This window comes from Marmota marmota, unplaced genomic scaffold (genome assembly GCF_001458135.2).
Source record: "Marmota marmota marmota unplaced genomic scaffold, marMar, whole genome shotgun sequence".
Classification (NCBI taxonomy): domain Eukaryota; kingdom Metazoa; phylum Chordata; class Mammalia; order Rodentia; family Sciuridae; genus Marmota; species Marmota marmota.
Genome location: NW_025999869.1, coordinates 16,723,199 through 16,741,838, shown reverse-complemented (window position 1 = coordinate 16,741,838; position 18,640 = coordinate 16,723,199). Strand labels below are relative to the sequence as shown.

The 18,640-nt window shown below is 37.5% G+C and overlaps 1 protein-coding gene across 4 annotated transcripts in view; it reads left to right on the top strand.

Annotated features, from left to right (window-relative positions):
- Sgcd (sarcoglycan delta) overlaps positions 1–18,640 on the top strand; it is a 938,532-nt gene that overhangs the window by 821,715 nt on the left and 98,177 nt on the right. For all 4 annotated transcript variants that reach the window (XM_048782821.1, XM_048782814.1, XM_048782808.1 and 1 more), the window contains one exon: positions 17,005–17,077. In XM_048782821.1, the coding sequence (XP_048638778.1) occupies positions 17,005–17,077 (73 nt within the window). The remainder of the gene's footprint in view (positions 1–17,004; positions 17,078–18,640) is intronic.

The window sequence follows — 18,640 nt, the reverse complement described above, 5'->3', positions numbered from 1 at the left end:
TAGATACTAAGTAAATATTGACTGAAGAAATTAGCAAACCTACAAAGGAATAAATTCCTTTGGAAATTCACCTGCCTTCCCTGAGGAAGGCAATCTGGCTATAGATATTTTGAGTGTGAATAGGTCTCCACAGAGAATGGAATATATATCACAGTATAAAATAATGGGAGGTGGCTGATCTACTTAGTGCTGCCTTGAAAGCTGAAACATTTTCATAATGGATCAGAGAGGCATTTTTCAGAACAACTTGGTAATTCATCTTTATTTCCTTGTATACACAGTGCATTCTATTTAAAAGAAAGATGCTAATGCATTTACGTTAAAGCATATGGATTTACAGCCTGGGATGAAATATATTCATAGATAGTGTACCTTAATCCTGTTTAGGGAAAGGGAAGAATCAACCAGCATCAGATTAGTATTGATTAACTGTCACTTGGATTGACAAAGCAGCACAGAATACACTTAGCAAACACCCGAATGGAGCTAAAAAGCTCTGCAGATATGGGTTTTGGCACTTGCTTTTTTTTTTTTTTTCCTTTAAAAAATAATCGGTTCAAAATCTAAAAACATACTCTTTGGCACTGAATAATTTAGACTTCATAGACACTTTTTTTCTTTACCATGTGAAATTGGTACTGTTCACAGGGAGGGAGGAAAAAGCTGTAAGTTGACAAAATGTGCTTGCTCCTGGGTTGTTAAAGAAGAGAGAGAGAAAAAAATGCAAAATGCCCTCAAAATTTGTCTTGCACTGATTCAGACTGAAAGGATACCTTTGAGCATACCTGCTTCCACAACTCTTCACTGCTAGTGAAAATTGAGAAGCCTCTGTCACTCTGTGAATTTATTTCCCTTTGTATTGAGCAAGTGTTTGATATTAGGTCCTATAGGAGTCAAGGTTACTTCCCAAAGTCTTTGTTGTCGTCTCTGGGGGACAGTTCTCTCTCTCTGCTTTAGTGGACTGTTAGTTAAGACACAGAATCTTCCATCCCACAAGGAAAATAATGTGTTCTTCATGGGGCTTCGAATTCTAAGTGAGAGAAAGTAAGATTAATCTGGTTGAAAAAATTTTATGGGAGTTTGCTGACACAGGACTGAGAAAGTCCTGCCATAATCAGCTACGATGCTTTTGCCATCTTCTCCTTCTGCATAGCTTTCTTTCCGGCAGCCCCTTAGCAGATGTCATCTCAGAAGGAGATGGAGGGCAACAGAGCTTTGTCCAGGCAGCTGCTACACGATCCTTGCAAAGAACTGTTGAGCTCTGCTTGGGTCACAGGCTCTTGGTCTGGTGACTTTTTTGAGGGACTTTGATATTCTGGTTAGCCAGTCATATTCCTTTCTGTATTGGGATGGTGGAAGCAGACAGGGAATTATCAGATCTCATGGATTTCCCAAAGTACATAATTGTTTTCATATCAAAAGGGCAGAAGGGATAAATAGGTAGACACTGTAACCATCCCCTCTTTTCCCTTGCCTCCTAGCAAGATGTGACACCTTGTTTTAAAGACGTTTCTTTTTACTTTGTTTCTTGCTGAGTCTAGAAGATTTGCAGTGATGGACAGCACAGTTAAATGAAAAGTCATTTTTTATTGCCCTGTCTTTCCTTCAGAGCTATATTCTCTACGTGGTTAATACCAAAAAGGTTTAGTGACTGTCACGAGGGAGGCAAGGGTAGGTGAAACCTGAGGACTAAGATAGTTACCGTGGGCTGGGGCTGGGGCTCAGCAGTAGTGCACTTGCCTGGCATGTGTGAGGCACTGGGTTCGATTCTCAGCACCATGTATAAATAAATAAAGGTCTATCAATGACTAAAAAAAAAAATAGTTGCCATGGCTTGGGTTTAAAGTAGTAAAGTAAATGAATTTAAAAACCTCTGCCATTTTTCTGAGTCCTTCAATCACTGAAGAACTAACTATGGGATTTTCTTTTCAAAGAGGCCAAGCTCACTTAGGATTATTCTGGTACATGTGCCTCTATACACCCTGGAGTATGAGACATGGATTTAAGAAGATGCTGAGGTATTAAAAAATAATCATGCAAACACATTAAGGGTTGTCTAAGGGCATGTTTGTTTTAAAAAAAAATAAAAGAAAAAAAAAACAAATCTACCTAGGTCCTGGAAAAATAGTATTTATTCCATCATGAGAAGATAATTCAAGAGCTATTTATCTACACTCAGTCAAGCATTGTGAGATCTACGGCAAGGAACTTTCTAGACTGGAGATGTTCCCTCTACCCCTCAAAGGCCATGTGACCTCTCCTTTCCTCTTTCACATTTTCTACTTGAGATGTTACCACTTGCATACCTTTCAACAGAGCTGCCAGCCTGAAATTTATGTTAATAAGTCAGAAATGTTAGATGTAGGACAAATTGTCCCTTCAACAGAGAAGTTCTGAATAGGATATACAAAAATAAATTTTGCATTGGTGTGATTGTTAGGGTTTGCATATGAGATGTCCCCCAATAAGTTCCTATTATAGAAAAATGAAGCAGTGTTAAGAGGTAAAAGTATTAGATTTTGAGAGCTATAACCTAACCAGTGGATTAATCCATTTAATGGTCTGATAATTTGGAAGAACTATTGTACTGGGTTTAATAATAGACAGGTGAGGCAGAGCCAAAGGAGGTGGTTCACTGGGAGTATGCCCTTGGGGATTATAACTTCCCCCCTGGCTCTTCCCTCTCTCTCTCTTCCTGTCTGCCATAAACTGGGTAGCTTTTCTCTGCCACACCTGTCAGCCATGATATTCTGCCTCACTTTGGGCTCAGAGTAATGTAGTCATCTCACTATGGATGGAACCTCTGAAACTGTGAGCCAAAATAAATTCATCTCCCTCTAAGTTGTCCTCGTTGGGTATTTTTGTCCTAGTGATGAAAAGCTGATCAACACAGTGGTGGTTCTTTGCCTGGAAGAGAGATCTATGAGTCCAAATTATAATTCCCAAACTCATAGCTGAAAAAGTAATACATTTAGCAGGGAGTTAGGACTCCACAGCTAGACTGGCATGTGTTCTGATCCTGGCTACCACACCACTCCTTGTTAAACCTTTCTGTGCTTCAGTGCTCATCTGAAAGAGGAATAAAAAAATATGCACCTAATGGGGTGCAGTGTGAATAAGTGAGTCAATCCATGAAGTGTTTTCAAAAATATCTTGCAAATAGTAAGCGCTCATTAGATGTCACAGATTGATTTGACTTTTATCCCTTCAATCTGTCTCTGAGATCCCACAATAGTCTTGTGGGACATTCCATCTCCATCATTGTGGAGTTCCATAACTGAAGAAGCATATGGATGTCATGAAAATATGGGCAGCATATTGTTCCATTAAGATCATTTCTACTCAATTTCCTGATGTCCCTAGTCATTTGAAATATGTCTCTGCTCGACTTCCATGCCACAGAGAGGGCTTAGAAATCTTTGCTGGGCTGGAGGCCCCTGAGCTATCATTATGCCTCCTAGGGCCAGAATATAACCATCCCCTCTGAGGATGCCACCCATCTAATGGTGATTCCGATGTTCCAGGTACCCCATATCTCTAAATTGTTCTAAGTAAGAGGAAACATCTACTCTCTCTGGCTTTCTTCCAAGACCCTCCCACCTTCTTCCCCTAAGGAACCAGCATACTGTCTAAAAAAGATAGGCTTTTACAAAAGGCAGGAGAGGCTGCTGATTTAAAGCAACTTTTGCTTTTGATTCAATGAAAACCTATCCTGAAACTCAAGTACATTTTACTAACGGAAAGAAGTCTGACCCAAAACTGTATGTACTGCATTATCCCACTTAAATGACATTCCAGAAAAGACAAAACCATAGAACAACAGTCAGAGCCAGGATTTAGAGCTCAGAGAATGGAATAACTACAAAAGGGAAGTCCAGGGAATTTTGGAGTGATAAAATTGTGCTGTGTTTTGCTTGTGATGCTAGATATACCACTGCATGTATTTTTCAAAATGCGTAGAGTGTGTTTTCCTTTATGGAAACAAACAAACAAACATCAAGATCATGCAAAATACAAAAGGGGAAAGAAAACATGAAGAGAATAAGCATAAATCAATATTTTTACAAAAAAGACCACACCATAGACAAAGTTAAAGGGATGAGTTAAGCCTTGTGATGTTAAAAAGTGGGATTCTGTTATATAAAATAAGAACTCATGCAAGGCTGTAAACCAGGCAAAAGACCTGGCCTACTTCAACTTTGAACAGTTGACTTAATTGCACTAAATTGGAGAGATTATGGAAAGACCTGTAAGAAAATAGAGGAACTGTTTAGAGGATGTTCCACTGAGACTATGTAGCTATAGCCATTTACTTTCCTGGACAGCAATTTGTGAGGTATCACAATGAAAGAGCTGATGATCAGCCCTAGATGAAATACCTTTTTCATTTTCCAAATTTTTCTTGCCTAAGTCAAATGTAATTCAAAATAAGGTCATGACATGGTCACTGCAGTGAAAGAAAGCACAGTCATTGATCCATCTCACAAGGTAGAATGAAATAAGTGTTCATCCAAGGAATAAGTAAGGGGCAATGGAGGAACAAAGGAAGGAGTGACTAGTGTGAGAGAGAGAAGACCAGGAGAGGCTTCTTTATAGAGGTGGCATTTGAGCTGGGTATTAGAGAATTTGATATACTAACAAGCAAAGAAAGATACTTTCTGTCTGAAAACAATGTGACCAAGATGGGGAAGTGGGATAACCAAACCTCATTTAGTAATCAGTGAAAAGATATTTCTATAGAGTAGTAATCTATAGTAAGAGTGATTTTCAGTTTATGGCCCTTTGTCTTCATGCAAAAAAGCATGAAAGGTATGATCCTGTTGAAGGTCATGGACAGTGTGGTATTAAACTTCAGATGGGGCAAGTAATGGAATTCTCTTAAAGTGGCTCAATCAAATCATAAATAGGGGCTGTTTTTCTCCAATAAGACTATTCTAATGGTAAACAGTTGCTGGCAGCTTAGTGATGCCTGGGTCAATATATCTGAAATCCTCTTTGTTTTTTTTTTCTCATGGTTGAAAGATAGCTCTGGATATTCAATAAAGAAGAAAGAAGAAGTGCAGAACCAGCCACAGCAGGACCCTCCTACAGAGAATAAAACTTCCCTAATACCCCTCTCCAGTAGGCTGCTACCTACATCCTATTAGATAAAGTTGCATGACATATGGTTCCTCCTAGCTTCCTGGGAGTTTAGGAAGGCAAGTATTGAGCTGGGCACTTTGCTCCCATGAATAATTCAAGATTTGTTAGCAAAGGAAAAGGAGAAAATAGTGTTTATCCTGGAGGGAAAAAAAAACAAAAGTTAGTGGCTAAGGTAAAAATCAAGCATGAAGGCTTGCTTTCACACAAAAATTGTATTCAGAAGTTAAATCATTTAAATGTTGTAATGCTTTGAAACTTTACCACTTTTACTAAGATTTCAATGTGCTCTTTCTTGCTTTCGAGTCGTCATTATCTTCAACTCCTGTAAATGGTTTTGTAAGTTTCTCCAATTATTTTTTAGATGGTGTTTCTCCCTGGTTCTCAATTAACGTTTCAATTTCCTTCTCCATGGGAAGGCATCACCACCCACCTGCCTGGCCATAGGAATAACTGTTCTACCTCTGTTTCAATGACCAAGAAACCCTTAAAAATCATGCACGTATTGTTTTTTTCAGGTCTTCTCAGAATCCATTCACTATCTCAGCCTTGATTGCTTTCACACTGTGAGAGGCACTGGAGAACTGAGATTTCCACTGAGCACACTGTATTCACGGCTCCCATCTTACCTCCAACTCCCAGGTGAAAAGCAGGCAGAACAGAGACTCACTTGAACTTGTTCACATTGTACATATTCTCTTCCTGTTCTTGTGCACTGTTGGCCTACTTCTGGCCACCTGTCCCCTGGGAGTCTGGAGGCAATCATGGGCAATCAGGGCTACATTAATCTCATCCATGGGACATGCATCATCTCTGAAAACCAAGAGGTTTCCCTCAAGTGCAGCCCTCTGAAGTAGATATCAGACAGCATCCTCACATTGTCACTGATGTTCTGTTGTTTATTAACTGTCCTAACTTAGAGGCTACCTCTTCCCAGAGTGTTTCCTCCGTGTAAAACACAATCAAGGGGATGAAATCATTTGTTGGATTGTGAAGTTTTGCTTCCTATCAAAAATAATGTAGTCATAAAAAACTGAAATGAGGTTGCTTGCTGCTTGAATGGTTTCTTTTATTTTTTTTCTAGCTTTGGTGTAATGATACACCAAGCATGAGTTCTGGTCTATTGGCTTCTGGAGTAGAGTTTGTTTAATTAAACCACTTGTCTCTTCATATCTAGCCTGGATGTTTCTATACGTAAATCCTAAATCTCCTTTGTGGTTTCACATTCTACACACATGTGCAAAATGTGCCTTTGATGGCAAGCCTGGCTGAGCTAAAGAGTATGGCAGAGAAAACAGCTTATTATTCTCCATTGCTAGCATTCAAATTATTTAGTGATATTCTTTCATCTCTATAGATTTACCTTCTATTTTTATATCTTATCTTTTAACAGAATAAATAGAAAATATCCACCTTTTTCTGAGCATTTTAATGTACCAGACATGCTTAGTATTGCATTTTGTGTTATGATGTACTTCAATATATTCTTCTTCACAGTCTTCCTAGACAACCCTGAACTTTCTTTTCAAAGCACCATATGTCAAAACTCACAGCCTACACGAGCTCACATATCCGCATTATGTGTACCTGCAACCAGGCAGCTCAACCACACATGACTCTCACCAACCTGTGCCATACAGCAGCCTAGAGCATCATTAAGGGTGGTCACTAGCCATAGCTTGCCCTTCAATATCCGGTACCCAACACTCGGTACCCAGTTCACTCACTGTATTTCGCTTGTCAAAAAATGGTAACTCTTGCCATAATCCATTTCCTCACCTCCCACTCGCTCTTCTGCCCATAGCAGACCACCTCCGCTTTTGATGTAAAGTATTCCCATGTTGCTAAATTCAGTGGACACGTCAATTCCCCGCCTTACAGCCCAGCACTGTTGAACAGAAAGTGCTCACACCTCCTTGAAATACTTCTCTTCTCTCTTTTCCTTTGTTACTCTGTGCCTGATCTTTCTACCTCCAGTCTTTTCTTCTCCATTCTTCTCCTGTTTTGATGGCTCACCCTTCCATGCTCAGACTTTAAATGTTGGAGTGTCTTACAGTTCTGACCTTGGCACTCTTTCTATATTACTCGCGACATTCGTTGGATCACATCACCCATTCTCTTGATTTCTCTTATCATCTACACTCCAGTGATTCTCAGTAAGACCATTTCCCCAGCAAAACCTCCTCAGACCCTCCCACACTAGGACAGGTCCTGATGAATGACCCATCAGTTCCTATGCTGTGTCATAACACATCTAACCTTTCCTCAATGTATTTTTGTCTTTTTTTAATTTATATTTTTATGGATGCATTATAATTATGCATCATATTGAGATTCATTAGACCATGATTTGATTAGTCTCATTCCTTTTCTCTCCCCTCATCCTCCTCCTTGACCCTCTTGCTCTGCTCTACTGATCTCCCTTCTATTACTTTAATTAGTACATTATAATTATACACACACACACACACACACACACACACACACATTGGATTCAATGATTTGGTAGATTTCATTCCTCAGTACTTCCCTGTGCCCTCCCCTCTTCCTTCCTTCCTTATCAACTTTTTTTCTAATATTACTCTTCTAGAGAATCTTTTCAGATTTTTCTTCATCATTCTGTCCCATAAAATTTTATTATCACAGATATACTGTTTTCTGCTTATGATGTACATATGTATATATACACATAATCCATACACATACACACAGATGCATACCATGTTCTATACACAAATAGAGCAAGATCTAGTTTGACCTCTATGAATTCATTTTTTTCCTCTGGTGATATCTCCTTCATTGAGAATAAATGACTTATGGTAATTTTATTTTAAATTTTTATTTAAATATTTTCTATATTATCTGTCTAGCCATAATAAAACCTCTAAGGGCAAAGATAAATCTCCCTGAATATTGCCTCAACATTGTACCACGCACACAGGTACATATTTGCTCCATATTGATAGGCAATAAATACTATAACACTTGGAATTGCTACCAATTATAGATACATTCTGAATTTTTTTAAAATAATTTGCAATTCTGCAAAGAAGTCTGAGCCTGTTTTTCCCCATAAACTTTGATGGATGGGCCCTTTTATAAACACTTATTGAATTAATTAGTTATCTGTACATTTTAGGTTAGGAAAATCTGTCCTAATTCCTGAAAAGAAAATATTTGGTGTGTATCCTAGAAACTACTTGTAATCACTGCAGATGTTTTGCATTAGCAGTTTATTAAATGCCACCAGGGAAGATACACTGGGATTAAAGCATCCCAACTGACTTTCCCCATTATTTGAGACAGTCTGGTGTCTCTGTGCTGCTCCTAGCTGGAGAGGCCTCAGAAGCTCACAGCTAGTTCAGTGTGCCAACCCTCGATAGTTGTGAAAACTCTGTACTCATTGATTCTTTTTAAATCTCTGATGAAGCATTCCCCTACCTGTTTCCTTTAAAAGAACTTTTCACTGCATGTTACTTTTAGGAAAAAAATAAAAGTTCACATTAGTAATTAAGTATCATATATATATATTATTTTTTAAAAAAAAATCTTAAAATATTAACTTTGAGATTGGTTCTTTTCCATTTATTAGAATGACTTGATCATCATAAATTTTTATCAGCATCATGAGATTGTCATTATAATTTTTCTGCCCAATGTTTCTCCCAAGTCCCATTTTTCTGACAAATTTTATAAATCTAAGTTTTTCTTTCAGTGTCTAGACCACAGAAATTTTTAATACATATGGTTTTAGGCACTTCAGTATTTACTGTTTTGCATAAGATTTCATTTCCCCCAGGTTTTTGGAGTTTCAGTTACAAAGTCTTTGGGGTTTTTTTGTTATTTTTTTAAGTTAGTTTCATCCATAATTTTACTCTCTACTATTTTATTCTCTTACAAGATTTATTTTCTGGTGATTATTTCTACCAATTAAGTGAAGTTTAAATTGGACAAAAATCTGTTTACTTTTCTTTGTTTTTTCCTTAAACACTGAGAAAATGCTGAGTAAATTCCTTTGATATTTCAGGATTGTTTTGTTTTTGCTTCAGGGAAAGGAGGTGACTAAAGATGGTTAACTGTTAGATCCAGTTGTAACCTCATCCAGTTTTAGATTTAGAGCAACATAGGTTACCTCTGATACTTCATTCCTCATTTGACATCTGAAAAATTAGAATTTAGAGTGGTCATGGGGTTTTCCTAAAATCACAGAGAAAGGCCTGGATTTCAGGATTCTCGATGTCCAGGACACCTTGAGGGGAAAGCATGACAGATCGACAGAATAGACCTCAAAACTTGAGCATCCTTTCTAAAGAGGAGAAGCTGGCTTTTTCGTTACCATGGTAACAGAGTGCATTTGAGATTTTTCAACAAATATACCCCCTACCTGTGCTAGTAGGAAAAAGAGCCATTGAGCTGATCCTTATGGTGATTCAAAACACTTTAGATAGATCCTGTCTCATGCCTTATAAGTTCCTGATTGATTGTGTGGAATTAAGTTATTGGGCAGAGAACCAGCTAAAGGAAACACATTGATGAAATCATTTTTGAGGGACATTAAATGGAACTTAAAATAAAGCTGAAATGGCTTTATGGATTTTTCAGTCAAACTGTTTATGAACGTTTATTGCCAGTAAATTATATTGTGTCAAAAGAGGGAATCAGTAGGTATGGCTTTAATAGAAAGAAACCTTTTTGAAATAATAAAACTGAGAATAATGTATTATCCAGGAATGAATAGAGGATGGAATGGGAAATTTGTCCTGATGGATGGGTGTCCACTGTGCTGCTTTGGAGAAGGAGAAAAATGGTGTGTAAAATCAGATACCTGATAGGACTTGGAGAGAAATGCTCCCTTGGAAAAGTAACAAATGTCTTATCTCATCGTACATGTGAATTGTTTTCAGGAGAAGGGTGACTGGGGATTTAGCAAGGGTTGTTTGAGGGCAGAAGCACTGGCATTTGCTCAGGTCTCACAAGATGAGTAAGTAGACAGCAAATGGCTTAGAAAGCTGAGAGTTGAAGACTATAGTTCAGATGCCAGTCTTTGACTATAGGAAAAAGTTTTCATTTCCCTGAGTCTCAGATGCCACATTCATACTGACAGGTACTAAAAGTCCCTACCAGAGAGGGTTTCTCTGTGGGTCAAATGAAAAACTAGTCAATATAGTTTCAAGTTCATAGTCAGTGATTTAAAAATATTGTTTTTGAAATCATTGTGAGAATTGGGATAAGAAGAGGGAAGAATAAGTCTCATAAAATTTTATTCCTAGTAGATTTTTATTGATTATCATCTACCGATTGCTATGCACCAGAGTTCTCAATCTCCCATGATATCTCTCTAGGAGCTAAAGGTACTATACATATGCCTTCTTTTCAGAGAAGAAAATCCTCTGTCAGAGTAAGTATCATGTCCAAAGTCAGTTACCAAATGAGAGACTTTGATATCTTTCCTTTAAAATTATGTCAATAAGTATGTCTTTTGGTATGTAAGATATATGGGCCCCCTTGGCTAATCCAGTAAACTAAAACCAAAAGGTATTTGAATGGACAGTGGGAGCTGAGGAAGCTTGAGGATCTTGCCCTTCACTTCCACCCTACATGCAGAGCCTGTCAATCATCCACCACATCTCCCTGTCAGTCCATCCCCTAGGGCTGGCTTGACTTTCACCACATTGCCCTGGCATTGAGGAGACAGAGCGCTAGGAGCTGTGAGTAAGAGTGGGCTCTTAAGTCCGCTGGCTGTATGTGAATCTCTGAGCTATACCTAACTGGGTATGTGACTGTGAGACGCACATGTTTGTTATGTTTTTCTTTCCACATTTTTATTGGATTATCGTTGTACAGAGTGATTTGTTTTTACATATTAGGACATGCACACAATATAACAATATAATTTGGCCAATATCACTGCCTAGCATTTTCCCCTCCCTGCCCTTTCCCACCTCCTGGTCCCTTTCCTCTACTGATGTCCCTTTGATTTTTAGGAGATTCACCCTTACCTTTCTTTTTCTTTTACCTCTCAAGTTTCCACATATAAGATGAAACATACAACCCTTGATCTTCTGAGTTTGGCCTATTTCTCTTACAGAGTTGTCTCAAGTTCCATCCATTTTCATACAAATGCCATCATTTAACGTTTCTTTCTTTAAAATTTATTTATATGTGACAGCAGAATGAATTACAATTCTTATTATACATATAGAGCACAATTTTTCGTATCTCTGGTTGTAGACAAAGTATATTTATGGCTGAATAAAATGCCATTGTGTATATATATCACATTTTCTTTATCCATTCATCCATTGATGGACAACTAGGCTGGTTTCACAGTTTGGCTATTGTTAATTGTACTGCTATAAATATGGGTATGCATGGATCACTTAGTAAGATGATTAATTCTCTAGGATAAATACTGAGGAGTGGTATATCTGGATCATATGGTGGTTCTATGCCTAGTCTGTGAGGTAACTCCATGCTCATTTCCATAGTGCATGTCTTAATTTATAATCCCACCAACAATATAAAAGTATTCCTTTTTCCTCCACATTCTGTCCAGCATTTTATTATTATTATTATTATTATTATTATTATTATTATTATTATTCCCAGGGAATGAACTCAGGAGCACTCAAACACTGAGCCAGATCCCCAGCCCCATTTTGTATTTTATTTAGAGATGGGGTCTCATTGAGTTGCTTGCACCTTGCTGTTGCTGAGGCTGGCTTTGAACTTGAAATCCTCCTGCCTCAGCCTCCTAAGCCACTGAGATTAGAGCAGTGTGCCATTATGGCCGTCTATTATTTGTATGTCTTATGACTGCCATTCTGATTGGTATGAAATAGTTTTGATTTGCATTTCCCTACTTGCTAATGACATTGAACATTTTTTTCATGTTTTTTTAGCCAGACAAGTCTGTTTAATTTTTTTCCCATTTATTAATTGGGTTGTTTTGTTTTTGGTGTTAAGTTTTTTTAATTCTCTAGGTTATTATTCCTACATTAGAAGAATAGCTAGCAAAGAATTTCTCCCATTCTGTAGGGTTTGTCTTCACATTCCTAATTGTATCTTTTGCTATGAAGATACTATTCCATTTATTAACTCTTGGCAATATTTCTTGGACTTTGGGGTTCCTATTGAGAAAATTATTGCCTTTCCTATATGCTGGACTGTTAACCCTATGTTTTTTTTTCCCTAGGAGTTTTATATTTTCTGGTCTAATTCCAAGATCTTTGATCCATTTTGAGTTAACTTTTGTGCAGGAAGAAAGATAAGGGTCCAGTTTCATTCTTCTATATATGGACAGCCAGTTTTCTCAGCATCCTTTATCTAAAAGCCTATTTTTTCTCCAATGTATGTTTTTTGCCCACTTTGTCAAGGATCAGATGACTGTATGTTACGGTTGGCATGTGAGAAGTCCCCGAAAAGCTCACCTGAGAGACAATGCAAGAAGGTTCAAAGGAGAAGTAATTGGGTTGTGAGAGTCTTAACCCAATCAGTGAATTAATCCCCGTACAGGGATTAACTGAGTGGTCACTGAAGTGGTAGGGTGTGGATAGAGGTGGAAATTGGGGGTATGGCTTTGGGGTATATATAATTTACATCTGGAGAGTAGACTTCCTCTCTCTGCCTTCTGATGATGGGAGTTGCTTCCTTCTGCCACACTCTTCTGCCATGAAGTTCAGACTCACCTCAAGCCCCAGTGAATGGAGCCTGCTGTCTATGGATTAAGACCCCTGAAATCGTGAGGCCTCCAATAAACTTTTCCTCCCTGAAAATTGTTCTAGTTGGGTCCTTTTAGTTACAGCTGTGAAAAATCTGACTAAAATGCTGTATCTATGTGGACTTGTCTCTGTGTCTTCTATTCTGTACCATTGGTCTATGTATCTGTTCTTATGGCAGTGCCATGCAGTTTTGGCTACTATGGTTTTGTAGTATAATTTGAAGTCAGATATTGTGATGCCTCCAGCATTGTTTTGTTGTTTGATATTTTTGTTCGTTTTTTTTATGTTTTGTTTTGGGCTTAAAATTGCCTTTGCTATTTTTTTCATTCTTCCAAATGAATTTTAGAACTAGTTTTTTCTAGCTCTGTGAACAATGTCATTGGCATTTTGATGGGTATTGCAGTGAATCTACATATTGCTTTTGATAGAATGGTCATTTAAAAAATATTAATTCTGCCTATGCATGAACATGGCAGGTCTTTCCACATTCATGTGTCTTCTTTAATTTATTTCTTTAGTATTCTATAGTTTTCATTGTAGACCTGAGGTCTTTCACCTCCCTGGTTAGAATTAGAATTATTCCTAGGAGATTTTTTTTTTAATTTCTCTCTCTCTCTCTCCTCTCCTCCCTTCTTTTTCTTTGAAGCTATTGGTAATGAAAGTATTTTCCTGATTCATTTCTCAACAGATTCATTGTCAGTATATATAGGAAAATTATTGATTTTTGTATGATGATTTTGTAGCCTACCACTTTGTCAAATATGTTTATTAGTTCTAGCAGTCTTTTAATGGAATTTTTTTAATTTGGATCTTCTAAGTATAGGATCATAGCATCTACAAACAGCGATAATTTGACTTCTTCCTCTCCTATTTTTTAAATTTTTTTAGTTGCAGATGGATACAATACCTTTATTTTATTTATGTGGTGCTGAGGATCGAACCCAGTGCTCCAAGCATGTGAGGCAGGTGCTCTACCACTGAGCCACAACCCCAGCCCATTCCTCTCCTATTTTTATCCCTTTTATTTCCTTCCTTTGCCTAATTGCTCTGGCTACTATATGGATGGTGAAAATAGACACCCTTGTCTTTCCATGATTTAAAGTTTTTCCCCACTTACTATGAGGTTTGACTTTGGGTTTTTTCATATATAATTTCATGCAGTTGAGGTAGGATCCTTCTATCCCTACTTTCTTCAGTGTTCATGTCATGAATGGGTGCTGAATTTAGTAGAAGGCCTTCTCTACACCTATTGAGGTGATAGTTATTTTTGTCCTTAATTCTATTTGTGATGAACTGCATTTATTAATTTGCATGTTAAGCCATCCTTGCATCTGTGGACTAAAACCAACTTGGTTATGATGCACAGTCTTCTTAATATGTTATTGAGCAGGAATTCTCTAATATTTTATTAAGGATTTTTTTATCTAAGTTTGTCAGGGATATTGGTCTGTCGTTTTCTTTCCTTTATGTCTCCACATATGGTTTGAAAACCCACATGTTATCAGCCCTGGACTCCTTATCTATAGATTAAGGGGTCCCTTGATTTCAGGAGGAGACTACAGGCATTTTTTTTCTCAGTTTACTTAAAAGAATTGTGTTTTTGTTTAGCTCAAATAGTCTTCCTTGATTGACATGATTTTTAATTTTAGAGGTGGAATCAAAATACTATTTTGGAATATAATTTTGGACACTCATTCAAATTTTATTGCATTGTGTAAGGAGGCTTAAAACAATAAAAGTACTCCCATAGAAATTGAGGTACCAATTATAAATCAAACAGCCATGACAATGGGTGAAACCTTAATCTTCACTGTGTACAGTAGCAGTTCAAATAATGAAGGTGATCCGTGGTCGGTACTAATTGCCATGTGGATAAATCAGATGATTAGAAATGGTTTAAATTGATGTTATAGTTTCCAAGGAATTCTGGGTAGAGAGGGAATTTTAGCTACAATTAAAGAATGAAGACAACATAACCAAACAAATAACTATCCTTGCCTTATTGACATATACAATTGTTCTTTTAGTCATAGGTTTAAACCTAGCGCACAAATGGCCATGGACTAAGGATCTCTGAGTTTCAAAGGGAAGTTCCTGCTCAATGTGACAGTGATAGATTGATAGATGGAAGTTGCTCTAGAACTGATAGGAGTTGATGCTGTGAGGGGTTAAGGCATGCTCTTGGGTTTTAGACTGTCTGGGGCCATATACCCAAGTGTCACTCATTATTCTGTGACTTCTAGGGCTGTCAACCTAGGCAGCCTCCACAGGACCTCTTGTCTATGCATTCGACAAAGTATCACAAAATGTTGGAAATGGATGGAATGTATACTCTGCAAAACCAAATTTAACACATGTTTAACAAAAGCTCCAAAACTACACTATATAATCCAATCCATTCTGATTCCGATATACAGAATACAATAAAGTTAAAATCATAAAGACAAAATTAATAATTTATGCATAAGAAAATTATGACATTCTTCTGAAATTCACATCAAAAATGTTGTTTTTTTTAATGTTTATATTTCAATGTATTTGAAACGAGACAGTTTAGAGTCTTAAAAAGGATGTCTAACAGACTAAGAAAGGTCTTCAATGGCCCTACACTTAATGTCTCTTTGCCTAATGCAATTGTTAATTTTAATGGATTGTTACAGGAAAGAAATGAACTAGTGCTTATGAATATAAATTATGGAGTCTACAATAGTCACTTAAAATGGTAGCTTAGAAATAGTTATTGTTTTCTTCAAGCTGTTCCTTTAAGGACCATATGTAACATTAAGTAGATGCATTATTTCCTGATTGTACTTACAGTAGTCTATTACTCCTATCAGAAAAACTGGACTTATAATTATTCCAGGATAAATAATTCATTTTCCTGGACTTATAATTATTCCAGGATAAATCTAGATTTGGAATAATAGTGGTGAATGGAGGATTTCTGCACATTTTAACAATGCAAGAGAATTCTAGAAATCTACACATGAATGCAAAATAGTTAATCTCTCCTAATAGCATGGGCATATAGCTCAGTTGGTAGAGTGCTTGCCTTGCATGCACAAAGCCCTGGGTTCAATCCCCAGCACACACACACACAAAACAACAATAACAACAAAAAACCACCAAATACATAAAACAAACTTCTTTACTATAAAGTATAAGAGAGGACCTTGGATCCATTTGCTTTGTTTTTTGTTTCAAGAAACTCAGGATGGAACCTAGGGCCTCATGCATGTTATATCCCCGGCACTTTTAATTGTTGTTGTTGTTGTTTTGAGATGGGGGTCTCAAAATAATTCTCAAGATGGCCTCAAACTTAACAATCCTCCTGCCTCATCCTCCCAAGTAGCTGGGATTAGAGCCATGTGCCACATACTCAGCTGTCTCAGCTAAGTCTAATTGAAAAACTAATATCCAGTGCAATTGTCTGTGATAAACTGAGGTTTAAATGATTTGAAAACACTTTGGGAGTGTACAAATCAGATAATCACAATCTTTTATGGCTGGGAGGTTCAGCCGGTGTTGACACATTGTAAAGATAAAGGTTTATAGTACAGCTAAGCTAAATGTCTAGATAGGGTGGGGGATCAATGTTAATACCCGAAATGTGAAAGCATTGAACTTCAAACGGTAGGTCACGTTGCTCTGTTTGTTTGTCTCTCCCAGAGAATAATACAGAACTTTATTTACTTTAGGCAAATACTGCAATCTAACCTATTGCTTAGATGTCCAAGGGGTTATGTGATTTGTGCCCCACATTGCCATCAGAGGGTTTCAGCTGTTGTATTTCAAAACATTTGCAGTTAGGTGGCTATTAATGGTTTATGAGAGTCAGACCTTGCAATTTATTTCTAGGCATCTTTTTTAAATTTCTTTTTAATTTATTTTTTTTTTAAGCCAAGATGGAATTTGCCTCATGGCCTCACTCTGATCTCAGCAAGAACACTTTCAAAAGATATTTCTTGTTTTTTTCAAATGTTGTTTGCATGAGTTGATTCAATGCTCTCTCATCAGGAGCCCTGAAGCCAGTGCTCTTGGGTTGTATAATGGATTCACTACACTTAGCTCCAGTGTGTTGATGGTACCCCTAGGTGATTCCGCCAACATTTCCAATCTCTGTTTTCTTTTCTTTTGTTTACAGGAGCTGAGGGCACAGTCTTCCCTAAATCCTTAGAAACACCTAATGTCAGGGCAGACCCCTTCAAGGAACTAAGGTAAGCTTCTGACCTGGATTTGCATTGATCAATTGCAATTATCTTACTCTGTGCAACAGACCCATGATTCATTTCGAATTATAATGATAATGTCACAATGTGAATATGTAAGCCAGGAGAGGTGGGAGATGACTAAAGATAAACTTTACCTGAAAGAAAGATTTGCTGAATAGTTAAGAATATTAAGGTCTTGGGGTGAGAGGTCGCCAACTTTGCATTCGTGAAATTCAGATTCATTGATTTGCTGCTGTATTTATGGTACACAAACTGATCAGTTACAAAACTATACAGTAATTGGTGTTGATCAGCTCAAAGAAAACTGCTTTCTAAAGGAAATTAATGTCTAAATATAATACTGGTATATTTCTATGTACCAAACTACCTATTTCTTTGGGTAGAATGTGGCTAGAACGACATCCTCTGGGTATTTAGCCATTAGTATGCTGCTGAAGCAGAGGAAGACCCTGGGAAACCCACTGCTCACTAACACCAACTGTGGAAAATGAGAAAGAACAGCAGACAGGGAGACTGACATAGCCTGAACCCATTCTAGCCACCAATGAATCAACTCTGGTCCTCCAAACACACATAAAAATGTGATCTGTTGATATAAATTTAATTGCAATTTCTATGATATAATCATAACCATGAAGAATTCAGTGAATGCTGGCTTTCTTCATCTTGGTTCATATTTCTTTTACTTAAAACCAGGGATATGTAACCAATGACCATAAACAGCTTTGAGTAACTGTTTCATGATAGACACCAATCTCAGGCAAAGGTATCTGCATTGCACAAGTCTTACCAACTTTTATGATGCTGTCTGTCCTTTGCTAAGACAGAAACAACCCCCTAGCAGCTTCTATTCATTTAACAGGAACACTTCTCAGTGGTGGAAAATAAAACTCGTTAGAAAACCTGGAGCTGGTTTTGCAAAGCCTGTAAGTCTTTGTGACTGTAAAGAAATAAACTTGGCCAAAAGAAGAGCAAAGCTCCACATACATAAGGGCTATCGTATTAAAGTTTTACCACATTTTCTAGACTAGCTTTTTTTTCAGCAAAACTTCCACATGCCAGAGATTACCTGACTCCCTGCCAGTTACCTGACTCACCTCTCCTTCCAGCACTGAAGCTGGAAGTCACTCAAGACTTCCTTTCAGGACTCTTGAGAGAGCTCATTCTGGGAGTGCAATGTCTCATGTCTGTGATGTAAGAACTCTTTCTGGATGAGGTAATGAATGAAGGGCTGGTCCGATTCTCTTCCTTTCAACAGTCCTTAGCAGGATCAGATTTCTGACAGAACTAGTTAGTGCTGCCCAGCCCAGAGAGAAATGCTCTCAAATAAAGCCGAATTCTAAAAGACAATATTGATATCCACCCCCTAAGGAATAAGCTCTTGGTTACATGAAAGACTTGGAAAATGTAACAGGAAAGAATTTAGGCTAACTTGATGTTAAGCAGCAAAAATTACTCTTCTGTAATTAAAAATAAATCCAACTCAAACCACTTCCCCTAAGGAGGGGAGAGAACTCTCAAATAATCAGAATAAAAAATAGACAGATG